Source organism: Prionailurus bengalensis, chromosome A1 (genome assembly GCF_016509475.1).
Source record: "Prionailurus bengalensis isolate Pbe53 chromosome A1, Fcat_Pben_1.1_paternal_pri, whole genome shotgun sequence".
Lineage (NCBI taxonomy): Eukaryota > Metazoa > Chordata > Mammalia > Carnivora > Felidae > Prionailurus > Prionailurus bengalensis.
The window spans coordinates 177,786,776-177,804,266 of record NC_057343.1 but is presented as its reverse complement, the minus strand read 5'-3'; the positions used below and the strand labels follow the sequence as shown (position 1 = coordinate 177,804,266).

At 50.5% G+C, this 17,491-nt stretch overlaps 1 protein-coding gene across 1 annotated transcript in view; it reads left to right on the top strand.

Annotated features, from left to right (window-relative positions):
- Positions 1-15,719, top strand: part of NEURL1B (neuralized E3 ubiquitin protein ligase 1B) — a 38,638-nt gene extending 22,919 nt beyond the window's left edge. Inside the window, exons 3-5 of the mRNA XM_043595954.1 lie at positions 7,497-8,216; positions 10,355-10,480; positions 10,866-15,719. Of these exons, the coding sequence (XP_043451889.1) occupies positions 7,497-8,216; positions 10,355-10,480; positions 10,866-11,110 (1,091 nt within the window). The 3' untranslated portion in view covers positions 11,111-15,719. The remainder of the gene's footprint in view (positions 1-7,496; positions 8,217-10,354; positions 10,481-10,865) is intronic.
- Positions 15,720-17,491: the final 1,772 nt, after the last annotated feature.

The following is a 17,491-nucleotide window of genomic DNA, read 5'->3' as shown; positions in this document are numbered from 1 at the left end:
GGGGACAGACCAGGATGGCCTTGCTAGATCTGCAGCAGTCCCATCCTGAGAACCTGTGATTTCTCTACTCCTCCAAGCCAAAGAGAAGGGGCTGAGCCCAGGCAAGTGACTTTCTGTTGAATTTAGTAGTTCTTAGACCCACGAGAGGAAGGTTTGGCCAGGTTTCCCCCTCCCTCCCCTGGCTCCTCTGAGAAGCTCTTTCCTGGAGCTCTGGAATTGGGCCCCATGCTGTCCTGAGGCAGCTCTGTCCCTCTTTTAGACACTTCAGTAGTGGTCACTGTCACAGTCCCTTTGTCCTTCCTCTGCCCAGTGGTGGAAGGCTGTGGCAGACCAAATAAGCAACACCAGTCTAAAGCCATGGCATTGAAGGCTGTGTTGTCAGAAATCTTAGTTGTAAGTGGCCAAAACCGGTTCAATCTTGCTTAAGGAAAACAAGATGTCTCATGACTGAAAATGCAGGGGAACACCTGCCTGTAAGCCTGGCTTGATGCAGGAACCCAATGAACAGCACCTGAGATACTGACCTGCCTTTATTTCTTACCCTCCTATCATCTTTGTTAGCATCATTCTCAGCTGAGCTCTCCTTTGGGGACCGGAGGGGGGGTGGGGGTGGGCAGGACACCAGCAGCTTCAGTACCATGTCCCATCATATTAATAAATCCAGCAGGAGAGCTGCTCTCCCACAAGGTCTAGCTAAAGTTCAAGGTTTAGACTCCTTGCTCTCCATGGCCAGAAGCATGGGACAGAGTGGTCAAGTTAAGGCCTCCTTCTCAAGGTAATCTGTGGAAGTGGGAGGTGGGTGTGAGGCAGTTCCCTCAGAAGAAAAGCTGGGTGCTGGAACCAGAAACAACAGCTCTGTATAGGCCTTGTAGGGGAGTAATTTACCCTTGAAAGCCTTGAGCCCCGTCTGCCAGCTTTATCTGGGTGTTATCTTCCAGTCCTCATAAGAACACTATGAGGCAGGAAGTAGCATCACCCCCCATTTGCAGATCAGCATGGATGGATAATTTGGCCAATGTCACCTAACAGTTGGTGGTACTAGAGTTGGTGTTTATGGTTTATTAGTGTTATGAACAAAGTGTTTGACAAGGACTTGCATTTATGGATCCAGATGCAGGGCCTAGAGATCAACTGTACCACCCCATGCTTCAAGTGAGGAAACTGAGGCCTAGAGAGAGGCAGGGACTTGCCTAAGGTCACCCAGCTGATACGTGGTCATGATAGGCAAGGGGGTCGGGCTCAAGACCCTGGGAGTTGCCTCAGCACGGGACCTGTGAGCACCCCACATCATGCAGGGGGGACTGGCTGCAGGTGGCTACATCCAGAGCCTCACTGGGGAACAGCACGAAGTAATTGGCTTTTACAGTTAATATTTTCTTTCCAAACAGTCCAGGCCAGCACCCACCTCCCTGCCCCAGTAGTAAGGCATTTGCCTGGCAAGGTGGCCTGAAGGATTGTCCTTTCCGAGTCTGGGGTGAGATCTTCAGTCTGTGGCCACTGGCATATCCTATTAGGGACTCCTGAAAGTCTACTCTGTGCCAGGCACAGTGCCAAGCACACTGTTATACCACAGATCTACCATTAACTTTCCCCACAGGCCTATGAGACAGGGGTGAGGGTCCTTACATTGCACATGGAAACTGAGGTCGCATCCAGGACTGGCCAGGGTCCAACAGGTCTGTCTCTCCTGGTTCAGTCTTCTTTGCTTGGAAAAGCATGAGTTCAGTGGCCCACACACCTGGCATTCACACCCTTTTTTGTTAAACCCCAACACCCCTGCCTTGCTGCCTGCCCTCCTGTGGCCAAGACTGAAAGAGCTCTGCTCCTATATCCTCCTGCCTGTTTGGGGACATTGCTCCTATCATTTGTCCCTTTCTCCAGCCTCACCTTCTCTCTCGCCACAGGATTATTCCCATGAGCACACAAAAGAGGTCCAGTAGTTTCCATTAAAAACAAAACAAAACAAAAAAACGCCCTTGACACTCTCTTCCACCAGCTACTTTCTCATTTCTCTGCTCATCAGAGCAAAATTTTCTTAAAAATATCTATATGCCACCCTCTCCACTTCCCTCTTCAGCTCATCCCAGTGATCTGTATTTAATTTTAAAAGTTTAGTGTGAAATTTAAAATGCAAATAGAGGTCCACTTTCTTTAATGTACAAAGTAGGAGTAGAACCAGTAGTAAATTATACATTTGTTTACACCATTTACATATATGTATATATATATATGGTCAGATATAATATAGTTTTCCACATTAACTTTACTATTCAAACAATAGAAAGTGGGTAGCAATTTAGGAAGTATGAAAGGGATAAACCTCAGAAAGACTTTTCTACCATGTTTATTCTACGCTGTGTATGGCTGTGTGCTCACTTCTCCACTGCACAGAATTCAGCTGTGTATAAAACTGAACCCCATCAGAAGCTGAAGGAGACAAGAAATGATGGGTCGATAGCCTGATGCACTGTCATACAATTCAGACGATGGTACAGCTACCAGCTTGTAATTTTTAGGCACTGCAAACAAGGCTTTCTCTTGAAGTTGAACCAAAACCAACTTAGGTTCCGCAGGCTCTAATATGTACAGGAAAAAAATCGATGCTAAAGAGGTTCAAAATTTGGTCTCTACCAGTTACCAATGCAGTCAGCAATCGCCCAATCTGGCAGGACTCCATCTTGATGACCAGTATCTCTGTCAGCATTTTAGTCCTTCAATGTCATCTTCTGGGTTAAGTTCACCACCAGACACTTTGAAGAAGGTTGCTCCCAACTGTAACAGTGGCAAGTGGGGTGGCTGGCGCTCAGGTACCACCTCACAACGATTTTATCCAGTTCCTCCCTCATGCACTGAAATCTGGCTGCTGCCAAGCTGTCCTCACCATTTCACCACACTTGAGCCTGCAAGCTCTCTGACGGCTCCACGCTGCCAGATCCACAGCTCAGCCCCGTCCTCTTTCCCGGCCTTTCACTTTCAGCACAGGTGATCTCTCCCAGCCTCTCTCACCTGCTTGTGCCTCCTGGCTTCACAAGCCCCCGCTTTTACTCCTGCCTCCCTGGCTGCTCCGCCTTGGCTTCCTTTCTGGCTCCTTCCTTGCTTGTCTCCATATGCTGAGAGCCCCAGGGTTCTATCATCAGCTTTCTTCTCTATCACGTAATACAACATGCATGTAGAAAAGTGTACAAAACGTCTGTGGAGTTTAACAAACCATCCTAAAGCAAGACCATTTCTCCACCTACCCTCTTTCTCCAATGATCCGAGCCCATCACTGGGGCCTTGAATCCCGTCTTCAGGCTGCTGGTGCCCAGGTCCATATTCCCAGCCCTGACGCCTCCCCTGAAGTCCGGACTTCCTTCTACCTACTCACATCTCCTGGCATCCAAAAGGCATCCCACACTGAACACATTCAGGCAGCCATCCCCACTGTCAGTGCAGGGCACCACCCACCCGGTTGATTGGTCCAAAACCTCATGAGTCATCCTTGATTCCTCTTTTCCTTGCCCTGCATCCATTCTGTCAGCATGTCCTGGCTCTTCTGCCTCTAGTGCATGTCCTGAATCAGTCCTTTGGAGACAATGAAGTGACTGATGGATGGTTCCTTCTGTCTCTAACTCTTCTAGCCTTCCTTCATTTTCGTCTTCACACAAAGATGGGGTTTCTCTTGGGACATAAAGTCTGCTTTACGTCCAGCCCCAGACATATTTGAGCCGAGAGAGCTAGGGAAAGAAAAGAAAGGCAAGAACCCAGCTTTCTCCCAGGTCCAGGGAGAGTGGGAGGTTGGGGAGCCAATCCGAGTCACCCCAGTGTCCCTGTGCCTGGCCTGGGACTGCTGCTCCGTAGATGTTTGGGGAAGGGACAGAACGGTTGGACTCTTCCCCTCGGGGGTCACATTAGGCCCCCTGGGGACTGCAACTCCAAGAGCCACTTGTCCTGAGGCTGAGTCCACATGCTGGCAGCTCAAAGAGCTAAACAAGGACAGCTGAACTTTGGAAGCAGTACTGCTAGTGGTCATGGGGTCTGGTTTGGAGTCACGTAGCCTGAGATGGAATCTCATTATTGGGATCACCCCTGGCTGTGTGACCTTGACTAATTCACTCCACCTCTCAGAGCCTCCCACTGTGAAAAGTGCCCGTCTTAGAGAGCTGTGTGGGATAATGGGGAGGATTGATGAGGATAATGCATGGAGTTGCATCTGGTAGATTGTGTCTCAAAAAAATGGCTGTGTATATTTTCATCAGGCCCAGAGAGCGGGTCACAGGTTAGAAATCTTGATAAGCTCCCTTGGTGGCCTTTAGATACTGTGGCATTTCTGCCTGTCACCAGCTGGTTCTCCACAGAGAATCTCTTGAGAGATGGATTGTCAAGTGTCAGGCCTAGGCCAGCACTGTGCTATCTTGGGACTGTCTCACTCAGAGACGCCTGGTGGGGACAAAGCTCCTTGCATACAGTGAGGAGACCCAACCTTTTCCGAAGGGCTGCTGTGTGCCAGGTACCAGGCTGAATGCTGTCACGTATGTTGTCACCCCAGCCTCGGAGACTAAGCTTTCACCTCAGAGATGCTGTTCCTTCACACAATCTATTCCTTCTGTCTGCAATGGCTACACCCCACTTCCTAGGCACCACTTCCTTGGCCTTCAGGCCTTCACTCCATCATCACCGTCAGGGAGGCCTGTTCTGACCCTTTCTCAGGCCTCACTTCTGATCAAGTCTCCCTTGTACACAGTCTCAAAGAACCCCAGTTCTGTCACTCCCTGGTTGCATGACGTGGGGTAGCTCACTCTGCATCTCAGAGTCTGCGTTTCCCCCACTGAAACATGCCCATTTTACAGAGCCATGGAGGACAGTGGCTCTTAGTAGCACTCATCACAGTTTGTACTTACACGGTTTCGTGCCTAAAGTCTGTCTCTCCCACTGGACTAGCAGCTCCACCAGCACAGGAGCCATGCCTGCTTCTTCACTGCTCTTCACTCAGTGCCCAGCACAGCATCTGGCACGTGGCAAGTACTCTATACATTTTGATCAAAAAATGTTGAAGAAATAATGATAATAATTAACATGTTTTGAGCACTTACTTTTGTGCCATGTTCTGTGCTACACCCTTTATTTAAAAAAAATTCTTTTAATGTTTATTCATTTTTTTGAGACACAGACTGAGGGTACAAGCAGGAGAGAGGCAGAGAGAGAAGGAAACACAGAGTCCAAAGCAGGCTCCAGGCTCTGAGCTGGCAGCACAGAGCCCAACCCAGGGCTCGAACCCACAAACTGTGAGATCATGACCTGAGCCCAAGTCGGCTGCTTAGCCGACTGAGCCACCCAGGCGCCCCTGTGCTACACTCCTTATAAAAGCATCTGCTTTAATCTCTGTAACAACAGAGACCAGGATTAATCCATTTTAAGCTGAAGAAGCTGAGGCTCTGAGAGGTTAAGTGACTTACCTCAAGTCACATAGCCAGGAAAGGCTGAAGCCAGGACTTGAACCATCTCCACAGGCCATGCTCTTAATCAGACTACTGCACTGAAGGATGGGCTCCTATGTGGAGCTGTCAGGGGCAAGGAGGAGGAGCACTGGAGTGGAGGACGAAGCAAACATTGGCAAGGACACAGGCCCAGGGCCTGCCACAGCCAATGCCTTTAGGCTTAGCCTAGCAGGATGGGTGGGGCAGAGTCCTGGGAAAGCGTATCACATCCCACACCCAGAGGCTCTGCCAGAAGTTGACGTCTACACCAGAAACATCCACTATCTAAAATACCTTTTCAAAAAAAATACTTTAGATTTTCACATATGCCTTTGTTTTACTGATTACGAAACCAATACATGTTCATTAGAGAAAAATGAAAAATCTACAAACTTTATAAAAAGCAAATTTCCATCCAGAGATAACCAGCATCAGATTGTTATGTATATCCTTTCTGTACTTTTTCTATGCACCCTATACATACATTTCCCACACAGTTAGAATCAAATAATATATTCACTTTTAGATCTTCTTTTGTTCACTTAATGCTATATAATGGGTGTTTTGCCACATTAATAATTGAAAACAGTTTTTTAAAATACAGGTTTTCTGGTGATAAAACTTTGTGGTATACATATTTATCGTAGAAGTATTAGTTAACACACCAGTAGGCTACACAAACAGGTCTATGAACCATGGTCTGAACTTGGATGGCTAGTTTATAAAACCTGTAGATTTTTACAGGTGGGGTAGGGAGTAACATAACAGATTCTCACTAGGGACTATGGCATGCTTTTTGAAAAATCATCTTCATTATTATGACTTAATTTTATGTTTGGAAAACTAAAGAGAAAGAAATCCTTTTTTCCATGATATAAACTACAGAATGGTAACATTTAACAAATCTTAGCCAGAGGGGGCTGGTTAGAGAAGTTTGAAAAACACTCTTTCTTGCTTTACCTATCATGGTTAATGAGAATATTTTCATCACTAAAACAAGAACTTCACAATACTTTAATGACTGTTTCTTTCTTCTCCTGATTTGTTATTCAGAGTGGTCATCCGTGTCTTTCAGAGACCTCATTCATTCATTGATTCATCCAATAAACAGTGAAGGTTCTTTGCCCAGCAATCTGCTAAGCCCTGACAACTGTGTTGGTGAACAGACAGGCAAGGGCTCCCATTCTAGTTGGGGAGACAATCAACAAGTAATTTACCAAAGTATAAAGACCTGTATTACCTAAACGAAACACTACTTTTGTTCCTTTTACTTAACTATATAATATGTAGTATGGCGAACATTTTTCCCTATCACTAAAAATTATTCAAAAATATTTTCAGGACTTTGACTTAAAACTCTTAAGTTTTCTGTCCTATAAAATGAGGCCATCTCTTACACATTCCATGTTTGTGCACCACCTAGGCATTGGGCTCCGTGCTGCCTTCCTTCAGAGTCAGCATATGCTGAGGAGCCAGGGTTCTTGTTGTGGCTTTGCCACAGTTGCTGCGTGACCCTTGGTCACATTCCTTAACCCCTCTGTGCCTCACCTCCCTTCTTTGCTAGATGGCTGGTAATAACGGAACATACCTCACAGGCTGTGTGAGGACTGAGATAACACGTGAAAGGAGCTTAAAGTAGCACCTGTCACAAAAGGCCACAAATAAAGAGCAAAAGCATTCACTTTTTCTTGGAGCTTATGTTCTAGTTGGGGAGGCCGACAACACAGGGGTTTCAGATTTTCCAAAACGTGAAAACCTCTGGAATGCGGCAAGGAAGGAGGGAGGAATAAAAAAGAGCGAAGAAGGGAAAAACGGAGGAAGGGCTGTATCTGCCCATCCCAAAGTCAAAAGGGTTATGCTTAATCAGATTCCGTGCACCTGTGGTTCTTAAGTCAGTACACACGTGAACTAGAAAAGTGAGGGGCCGTGCGGGGGCCGGGGGGGGGGGGGAGGGGACCGAGGCCTGTGGGCGGCGGGGGGGGGGGGGGACTCCCCGCTGACGGCCCGCACTCTCACCGCCCCCCTTCCGCCCCGGCGCAGAGAGCGCGTTCGCCGACACGCTGACGCCCGCGCGCCTCAGCCAGGCCCGCTTCAGCGCCTGCCTGCCGCCCAGCAGCCACGACGCCGCCAACTTCGACAACAACGAGCTCGAGAACAACCAAGTGGTGGCCAAGCTGGGCCACCTGGCGCTGGGCCGCGCCCCGGGACCGCCGCCCGCCGACGCCTCGGCCGCCGCCATCCCGTGCGGGCCCCGCGAGCGCCCGCGGCCCGCGTCGTCGCCGGCGCTGCTCGAGGCTGACCTGCGCTTCCACGCGACGCGCGGACCCGACGTGAGCCTGTCCGCCGACCGCAAAGTGGCCTGCGCCCCGCGGCCCGACGGCGGCCGCACGCTCGTCTTCTCCGAGCGCCCGCTGCGACCCGGCGAGAGCCTCTTCGTGGAGGTGGGCCGCCCGGGGCTGGCGGCGCCCGGCGCGGTAGCCTTCGGCATCACGTCGTGCGACCCGGGCGGGCTCCGGCCCGCCGAGCTGCCGGCCGACCCCGACGCGCTGCTCGACCGAAAGGAGTACTGGGTCGTGGCGCGCGCCGGGCCCGTACCGAACGGCGGCGACGCGCTCAGCTTCACGCTGCGGCCCGGCGGCGACGTGCTCCTGGGCGTCAACGGGCGCCCGCGCGGCCGCCTGCTGTGCGTCGACACCACGCAGGCGCTCTGGGCCTTCTTCGCCGTGCGCGGCGGCGCCGCGGGCCAGCTGCGCCTCCTCGGTGAGTTTCCCGACCGACCGCGCGTGCGCGGGGTTTCCCCGGGAGCCCGAGGGTACCGCTGGGCAGCTCTAGCCACCGCAGGGGCCCAGACTGGAGCGTGCATTAGCGCCCTCCTGCCTCCACCTAGTCTCTTGATTCAGTAGGGCGGCCCCGAAATGCGGTTCTGACAGTGCGCCAGGGATGTCCATGTGGCTGCCCTCTCCCCCTCCCCCCCCCCCGCGCCCCAGTCCCCACTCTGCCCCCACCGACCTAAGTTCCCGCTGGGGTCAGGGCCTGGAAGGCTTTATGCAGTCGGTAAATGACCGGTACAATTTTTCTTTCTGTTATTCTATTATATCACTTACTTGTCTTTTACCTACGTAATGCATATTAAGTGTAGGAGAAAAAGTGAATACAACTATACTTAAAAGGGGCTATAAGAATAACACTGCCCACAGAAAATGGAAGGGAGGCTTGAGCCATCTTACTTTTAAATGATTCTTGCCTTCATTCATGCCACAAATGGACACCGAGCACCCACCAGCTGTGGGCCAGGCCCTGGGCTCCAGGATGGGGCATGGCAGAGGACAGGACGCAGGCCATGCATAGGAGGAGCTTAGAGACACAGCTGAATGGAGAGCTGCACTGTGTGATGTATGCCACCGCTGAGGGGCTTTTCTCCCACTTGGTGAAACAGGGGTGGTGGCCAGGGAAGGTTCCCAGAGAGCACAGCTCCGTTTTCATGATTCAAGAAGTAGGTCCAAAGGGTAACAGAAACGGTGAACATTTTGTGCTTTCTCGTTCAGTTTTACACTCCTGATGCTTCTATGAAACCAATATCATTATCCCATCTCCAGATAAGAAAACTGAAGCACAAAGAGATTGACTCTCCCAGGCACATAGTTGGTCAGCCATGAAGATGTTGGGCAAATCACAGACCCTCTCTGAGCCTCGATTTCCTTCTGTGTAGGGAGGGAGTAGTTACCTGCATGCTGGCATTGTCATGAGGATGAAATGATGAGGTGCATATAATGCTTTCAGCAGGTGCCTGCCACCTACAGCATGATTAATAAGTTGTATTAACAATGACTGCTGTTTGTAGGAAGAGGAAGAACGAGGAAACAGTGGTCATCATTTGTTGGTTTAAGGGATGACCGTAGTCATCATTTACCCTGCGATGAGTTTGCCTAAGTTCCCACTGGGGCTTTGGCAAGAACTAAGCCTAGAGTCAGTCTTTCTTGCCCTCCTCCCCAGCACCTCTAGAGGAACCAGGATGAGCCCCTGAGTGGTCAGGAAGAGAAGGTAGAATGGACACAACTGCTTTTGGAGGCCAGGGGTTTGCCCTCCTGATTTCTACCTGACAGCAGCCCCAGCACTGCATTATCTGTCCATTCATCCTCAGTTAGGGTAAGGGAAGGAACATCTGTCTCACCTAAAAAATAACCCATTATTATCTGAAGAATAGCTATTGCATTCAATAGCTGTGAATGCAAGGAAGAAAACTCATTTGTGTCGAACACTACTGGGCAGAAATCTTGTAGTTGCAAGTGACAAAACCCCACTCAATGTGCCCTGTACCAGAAGGGAAATGTATGGTTACACATACCTCAAAAGTCTGGGAATGTATTGGATGGATTCAGCAACAGCCGGATGTAGGTGTTGAAGGCATGTAATCGGGATCCCATCCCAAAGCTCACTTTCCTCTCTTGGCTTCACTCTCAGGCAGGCTCTACAGTGCCAGGCTTACCTCCCAATGGGTGGGCGCCTTGCTTCCCAACACCTGTAGTGTTTTAGTGAAGGCCTCTTTGACCTTAGTTGGGTTAGGTAGCCTTAACTGAATCATCATTGAGACGCAGGGGTGGGAGATCTTATTGGCCTGGCCTGAATCATGTGAGTGAGGGTGAAGTAAATGCTTCAAAACAAAATCCTGGTACTGTTTCTGAAATAGACAGGAATGGAGGCTGGGCAGGCAAAGAACAGATGTCCACCACACATGTATGATTCCATTAGTCCTTAGCAGAACCCTGGGAGGTAACTCTTATCCCCCCACTAGACAGATGGGGAAGGTAAGGTGCAAGAGTGAGGAGCCAGGGACTGGCAGAACAGGGCTCACCCCCCCCACACACACACTGCCCCTGATGGAGTCTCTTTGGTCTCAGGCACCCTGCAGTCCAGCCCTGCGACCACGTCTCCATCAGGGTCCCTCAGCGGCTCCCAGGATGATAGTGATTCTGATATGGCCTTCAGTGTCAACCAGTCCTCCTCAGCATCTGAGTCATCCCTGGGTAAGGAGGTATAAGCCCTAGAGGGGGTAGGGGCTGGCAGCCGGCCCGGCTCCTTCAGCTGGGCCAGAGCCTTCCTGAGGCTAAGCAAGGATGGCCACCTTTCCCCCTCCTCTTCCCTGCATCCTCTCCTGTCTCAGCTGTACATTCACCTGGAGGGAGGAGAAATCGAGCTCTGGTATCCCAAAGGCTAATGATGGGACTTGCTTCCTGGGGGAAGGAAGGAAGGAATGGGAACAAAGCCCAGAAGAAAAACCCCAAATTGGTATCTCACAAAATTGTTTCCCCACAAGTTCGGCCATATAAGCGCTGCCTTCCTGGGGTTACCCCAGCAGAGCCCACCTGAAAACCACATTACTGAGGTCTGTCTTGTTCTCCCTTTCTACAGTGACGGCACCCAGCTCCCCGCTGAGCCCCCCAGTGTCTCCCGTGTTCTCCCCACCAGAGCCGGCAGGCAGCAAGAATGGTGAATGCACAGTGTGCTTTGACGGTGAAGTGGACACAGTCATCTACACGTGTGGACATATGTGCCTATGCCACAGCTGCGGCCTGCGGCTCAAGAGGCAGGCCCGGGCCTGCTGTCCCATCTGCCGGAGGCCCATCAAGGATGTCATTAAGATCTACAGGCCGTAGCCTGGCCTGCCAGTGGGCCTTGGCCAGAGCAAGGTCACCTTTCTGAAGGCCCCTGGGCCAGGCAACCACCATGGCCGCCAAGGAATCCAAGGGCAGTGGCCATCCCGTCTGCCACTCTCCAATAGTGGGCAAGGCGTGACAGTCATGGAGATGAGGCCCTGGGGGTCTGAGCCCAGGCAAGGGCTGCTTCTGGCTCAAAAGTGCTTTGCCCCCAAAAAGGCCGTCCCACGAGCAAGCTCAGGAACTGCCTAGCAGACCACCCTGTCCCTCGGTGACCTCTCAGCTGGGAAGCAGCATTCTCTGTGCAATGCTTTTTGCTGGGGTTGGGCTGAGTGTGTGTGAGAGAGGGTGAGGGGAGGGAGTGGACAGAGAAGAGAGGGAATGTGTGAGAGAATGAGTGAGAGAGAACGCGTAGGTATTTATCCAGGGATCCTGGCTCTAGGAGGTTATTTAACACTAAGGAATGTGCAATCCAGAGCCCAGACGGTAGCGTGACTAGAAATTGTTCACTTTCTGGGGCTGTCACGTCAGCTGGTTTTGAATGTATGAAGCCTGCACCTAAACAGAACTCCCTTGGATGGTATAGAAAAGGGACACTCAGATTTTCTAAAGGAAGGCAAAAATAGCTCATTGTTTACAGCTCCAAAGCAGCAAGGCCTTGGGGGGGAAGGTGGGTGGAGAACATAAAAGAACAATTTGCTTTTTTAGTTTCTTCCTCGGTCCTGGAGGGGAGTTTTGATGGGTGCTATGGCCCACTGAGAGCTCTGGGTGGTGTCATCCCCAGAAGCCTTTTCACCCTCTTCACCCTCTTCACCCCCTTCACCCCGGACAACCTAATAATAAGCACAGTGCACCTTGACTTGGTCCCTAGATGCTTTTCACCTGGTGGTCCACCCCTTGCTGTCACCAAGGAGAAGACAAGCAGCAGGTTCTCTTTGCCTGGGGGAGGGAAAGAATCCTGGAGGCAGAGGACTCACCTGGAATTGGAAAGGCCAGTCCATCTCCCAGACAGCTCTCCACATTTCCTGCTGTGACTCCCCGGGCCTGGCATTCACCAGCAGCTGTTGGCATCACCAGGGCAACCTGCTGGTGAAGTGGGAGGAGGAAAAGACTTGCAACCAGTTCTGACTCTCAGCTTCTCTTTTGCTGCTGATTACTAAGATGTTAATTGACCATTAAGATGTTAACTAATAGCTTAGATATTGAAATGCTGACATCGAGACTCTTCCCCCTTCCCAGGACTCTTTGCAGGCATTTCCCCTGTCCCCCACCCCCCTCACCCTGCCTAGGCCCATCTCTGCAGACTCCCAGACCATCTCTGGGCTGATGGGCCGGCCCGGGGCCTCTCTTCCCTTTTTGTCCCCAGTTCTGGGCCCAACCTCTGCCCGGTCTTGTGCTGTATCTTTCAGGAAGCCCCTGGGCGTCTCTGATTCTCAGTTACCGATCCGTCCAAGATGAAGCCCAGTACCTGCCCACTGCAGAACCTCTGGGAGGCCCAGTATAACGTGTAAAAAGTCCAAGACACCCTGCAAAGAATGGGTATCGTTTTTATCACAATTCCTAATCTGTTCATCTGCTGAGCAGATGATGGCTGGGAAAGAACATCCAGGGAGTTTTTGCATTCATATGACACATGTTTGCTGGGGCTCTGGGGACCCAGAGCCCACCCCAGTTGGGCCCTTGTCAAATCAAATCCTATGAGCCCAGGTGGTCTTCGTGATGCTCTAGGTCTTGGGCCCCCTGCTTCTCTGCCCGGAAGTGGTCATAGTGTTCTGACCTGATCTCAACTTCAGAACGCCCACTCTTACTCCTGCAAGAACCCCTAATTGGTTATTTTCCCCCTAGTGAGTCTGGGAAACATGCCCACATTTTACTTTTGTGATGAAAGTTTTGGGGGAGCTACTGGAACCCCAGAGTTTGCCAGTATAAGAGCTGGGGAGGCTAGGCAGCACTCAGTGCCCAGCTGAATTTGGCCTGCAGGAGCCTTCCATTTCCCCCATGGGTGATGTGGGCACAGGCCATGTGGGAGAGGACTCATGACCTCCCCTACGGGACTGGTTCTCCAGGCAGCAATGCCCCTGACTGGATTGAGCCATTCACAAGCTCTGGTGGTCTCAGAAGCTAGCAGGAGGCAGCTTGTCTTTCCTGCCACTTGCCTTTCCTGACTATCTCCCCTGGGTTCCAGCCAGGGTCATGTACAGCCACCGTCAGGAAACCAGTGACCGAGGGCCTGGACCTGAGGTGGAGCAGGCCATGCTCCTGGTGACCTGTTACCTGGAACAAAAGGAGAGCTAGTGGCCTGTTTAACTTGCTCTGCAGCTGCTATAAATAGACTCCCTGTTTCCAAGAGGAATTAAGGGGGTGTTTATCTTCTAAAAACCAGACATTTCCTGATGCTCTAAACTGTTTTATTCAGTGCTATAAAGGAACTAGCTGCTCACATGGCCCTCACATGGCAGAAGAAAGAGGAAAGGGAACCCCACTTTTTTCTTTCACATCGTTATGTGCCTTGGCATTGGGCTAGCGAGGCATCTTCATGCGTTAATTCTGTGAGGCAGGTCTTGTTACCCCATTGAGGCGTATCGAAAACACCACTGATTATAAAATACACCATTTTATGTACTGCTAAGGGGGAAAAAAAGGCTGCCAATTCTCACTGCAAGATGTCACAGCTATACAATTCATTCTAGTCAGAGACTTGAAATGTGGAAAAACTGTGCAACTTAGGACTGATGAGACGCAGGGTTGTGCCCACCTGATGGATAAGGGAGCCAAGGCCCTATGAATGAAGTGACTTGGGATCAAACTCACTAGGTGGCGGGGCTGGGACTCAAACATAGGAGTATCTGGTGCTGACTCCCACACTCTCCACTGCCTGGCCCCAGCCCCCGAGAGCTTGAGACTGCCTTGAGTTATCTTTTTTGAAACTTCTCTGGGCAGTTCCTGGGGAGAGCCTGGGCACCCGCACCTGTATGGAGAGTTCCAGCTCTAGGCTGTGGTTGCTCTGCCACCCATACTCTGGAAGGACACGTGTCCCTCCTTTCAGGCTCATCTTCCCACTGCCCACCTTTTCCTGGCAGAGCTGAGCTCCATGAGGTCCCGGGTCCAACCTGAAGGCCTCCTTTTGTTACACAGGAGCACACACGTGAGGCAGCTTGGGAGAGCAAACGAGCGCCTTGTTCTGCCACCTTCCTGGGCCTCAGCACCACCACCCCCTCAAGCAGGGATTCCAGGGGTAAGAAGGGGGAGACCAGAAGACACTCGTTCGTTGTGGCCTTGTGCCTATTTTGAGCCATCAGAGAAGCTGGGCCATTTCCAAGTCAAAACAACCTCCTTTTTCTAGTCCATTCCCAGAACTGGGAGTCTTCTGGGATTTAGCCTCACAGGGCAGCTGCTCCCCTAAGTGCAGCAACACTTTGCTCAACACCCACTCATCAGCATGGCCTCTTCTGGACGCGGTGTTGGGAATTGGGACTAAAGACAAAGCCTGCAGGAAGCAGATTGTCCAGAGCAGGAGATGGACAGTTGTGTAAACTTTTATTTGATCCCTCTGGTGTTGGGGCCTATACTAGCACGTAGTAGGTACTCATTAAAGGTTACTGAAGGAATCAGAAATCAAGTTATGAGTGCTCAGGGGGTTGGTAAAACATCACACTCACACACACACACACACACACACACACAGTCATTCAACAAACATCTGCTGAGCGCCTACCAGGTGTGGGGTGCTGGGAATGAAGAGCTGAGAGGAGAGGCATTAACAGGATAATAAGACACTGGGGACGGAATCCTTTGGGGTTTCTTGGCCATTCTGTTGTTGCCTTTGGGGATTTATCCTGGTGAGTGCCCACGACTGCTCTCCTGACCCAGAACCTCCTGCATGCTCCCAGAAGCCTCCGCCGCATTAGAAATGCCAGGCACCTTGCAGTCAGTGAGCTGCCGCCAAAATGGCCTTGGGCAGAACCCTCAAAGGTTCCACTGCTTGATGATTACCTTCAAGTCCCGCCAGGGAGACATGTGGGGAGAGGCCTACCTGCTCCTTTCAGGCGGGACGGGATGCTGGAATCAATCCCCGAGTCCCCAGACAACCCCGTCAGTTCCAGTTGAGAATGGGCTTGCACAAAATCTTGGAGAATGAGAGGCAATAACCTCCCCCTGCTCGATCCCATCTCTGCCCCAGTTTTGGCAGAGGGACGCCCGCTCAGGAACACGTGGCCTCCTGGCATTTCTCAGTATTTAACTGTGTGTCTTTTCCAAGCCCTAATGAAATGACTTGTACAACAATCTGTCTGTGCCTTATGAAAGTGTCTGTGCACTTTTTATCCTTTTTAGAAGCAACGTTAAAAAGTGGGCAAGGGACTAGCATACATGGTAGTGTTCTAGAAATATGTGCTAATCACTTAAACCCTTCTGCATTATGTTTTTGATGTAGGAGTGATAAAGTGTACGTCTCTCATCCCATCCCCCCACTACCTGTGTACAGACCTTTTTAAAAATGTCTCTTATTCTTATTTTTCTGATTCAATACTGTGACTTCTCCAACACAATCTAATCTTTGGGAATCTGTAATAAAGGTTTTAAAACTTGGGGGTGTGGTTGGGGAAGGGTTTGCACTGGTCCCGTGTGTTGTGCTTTGCCTGTTGTGTGTTTTGGGTTTTGTCTATTTTTATCTGTTTTATATTAACATAATTTTTCTGTTTAAAAAACAAATACAACTTTGGCTTGTTAAAAAAGGAAGTTTCTTCAGTACTCAATTTTAAAAATCACAACTGCACATACCGTTGGGGAGTGAAGGTGAGGGATGCAAAGCATTGCCAACCTTGAGGAAACATCTTGCACAACGCCCATAGAGTCCTGAAAATGTTTGATCCTTTTGCCACCTAATTTTGTGAAAATATCACAGGGAAAGAATTCTAATCAAGGATAAGCTCTGTATGTAAAGATACTCATTGCAGCAGTATTTATAATGATAAAAAATTACATAAGCCACCCTAACTTCCAACAGCCAGAGTGACCTCGCCAGAACTCTTGGTTGCGAGTGACAGAAACCAAACTCGAACTGGTTTAAAGGGATTAAAAAGCTCAGCTAACTCAAAAGTCCAGTATCATGAACCCAAGAACCCACTTCAGGTACAACTGGATCCAGAATCTAAAACGCCGGAGCAGGTCTCTCCCCCTTCTCGCCCCGCCCTCCAGAGCCACCCTCAGGCAGGCTCTCGACGCAGCTAGCCACAGCGCGCAGACGCAATCCATAGCCTCCCCTGCGTGGGCCCACCTGGATCACGTGTCCCTTCCTGAGCCAATCACAGAGGCCAGGGAAATACAGCGGTCTGATTGGCCACCTAGGACATGCGCTCAACTCCCTCGCTGCTACCCTAGAACTGAATTGGGAATCGCAGTCTCCGTGGGAAATTTGCACAGCGAGGACTGAGTGTGGGGCAGGCAGGAACAACCCAGCTTTTCTCTGAGAAACGTTGAATGAACCATGATATACATGTGGATCCAGTTACTAGTATACATGTGAAGCTAGACAGCCTCGTCCTCACCATGACATTGGGCAAGACCCTTAAGGTCTCTGTGCCTCAGTTTCCTTATCTGCAAAGCAAGAATAAGAAGAGCTCCTGATTTGAGGATGGGTGGGAGTTATTGAGACCACGCTGGTGATATGCTAGGCACAGCATCTGGCACTCGGCAAGGAGTTTATAACACGGGAACGTGTTATGTCAAAATATGGTGGGAAAATCAAGATATAAAGTTGTGCATACACTCTGATCTCATGGAATTAAAAACAACAACCAACAGCCCCCAAACCTGACTGTGCATTGGAATGACCAACAGGAAAGAAGCAAAATCTCCAGGGGGGCTGTGTCTGGATAGTGGTATTATTTGACTTTCCCCCACCACGTTTTCTAAATTTTCTCTAACGAGGAATTATGACTTTTCATTTAAACTTGTTACCCGGAAAAATGATCTCCCTTCTCTGCAAAAACCGATGAAAACAGCTAGCCCTTGCTGGAATTCTTCAGGAATTCCCAGGCTGATTGTCTGGAGTTTGAGATCCAAATTTAGTCACAGTGGAGATAAAGGCCTGCAAGCTTCCAGTGGAGGCCAGGCCAGGCTGACCAGTTTGGTTGGGCTTCCTCCAGGCGGGGCTGCAGGGCCCAGATTTCTGGAGGTGGAGCCTTGCAGTGATATCAGGATTAGGGCATGGGGGGGCGGGGGGGGGGGGGGGGGGGGGAGAGGGGGAGGGAGAAGGTGGAGCTGCCCAGACCTGCTTTTCCCAGCTTGCCAAAACAGCCTGGGTTGCTGACACTGAGTTTTGGGAGCAATGGGGTAAGAGAAATTAAGTTGCGTTTCTGAAGCAGAAGAAACCAGGATGTT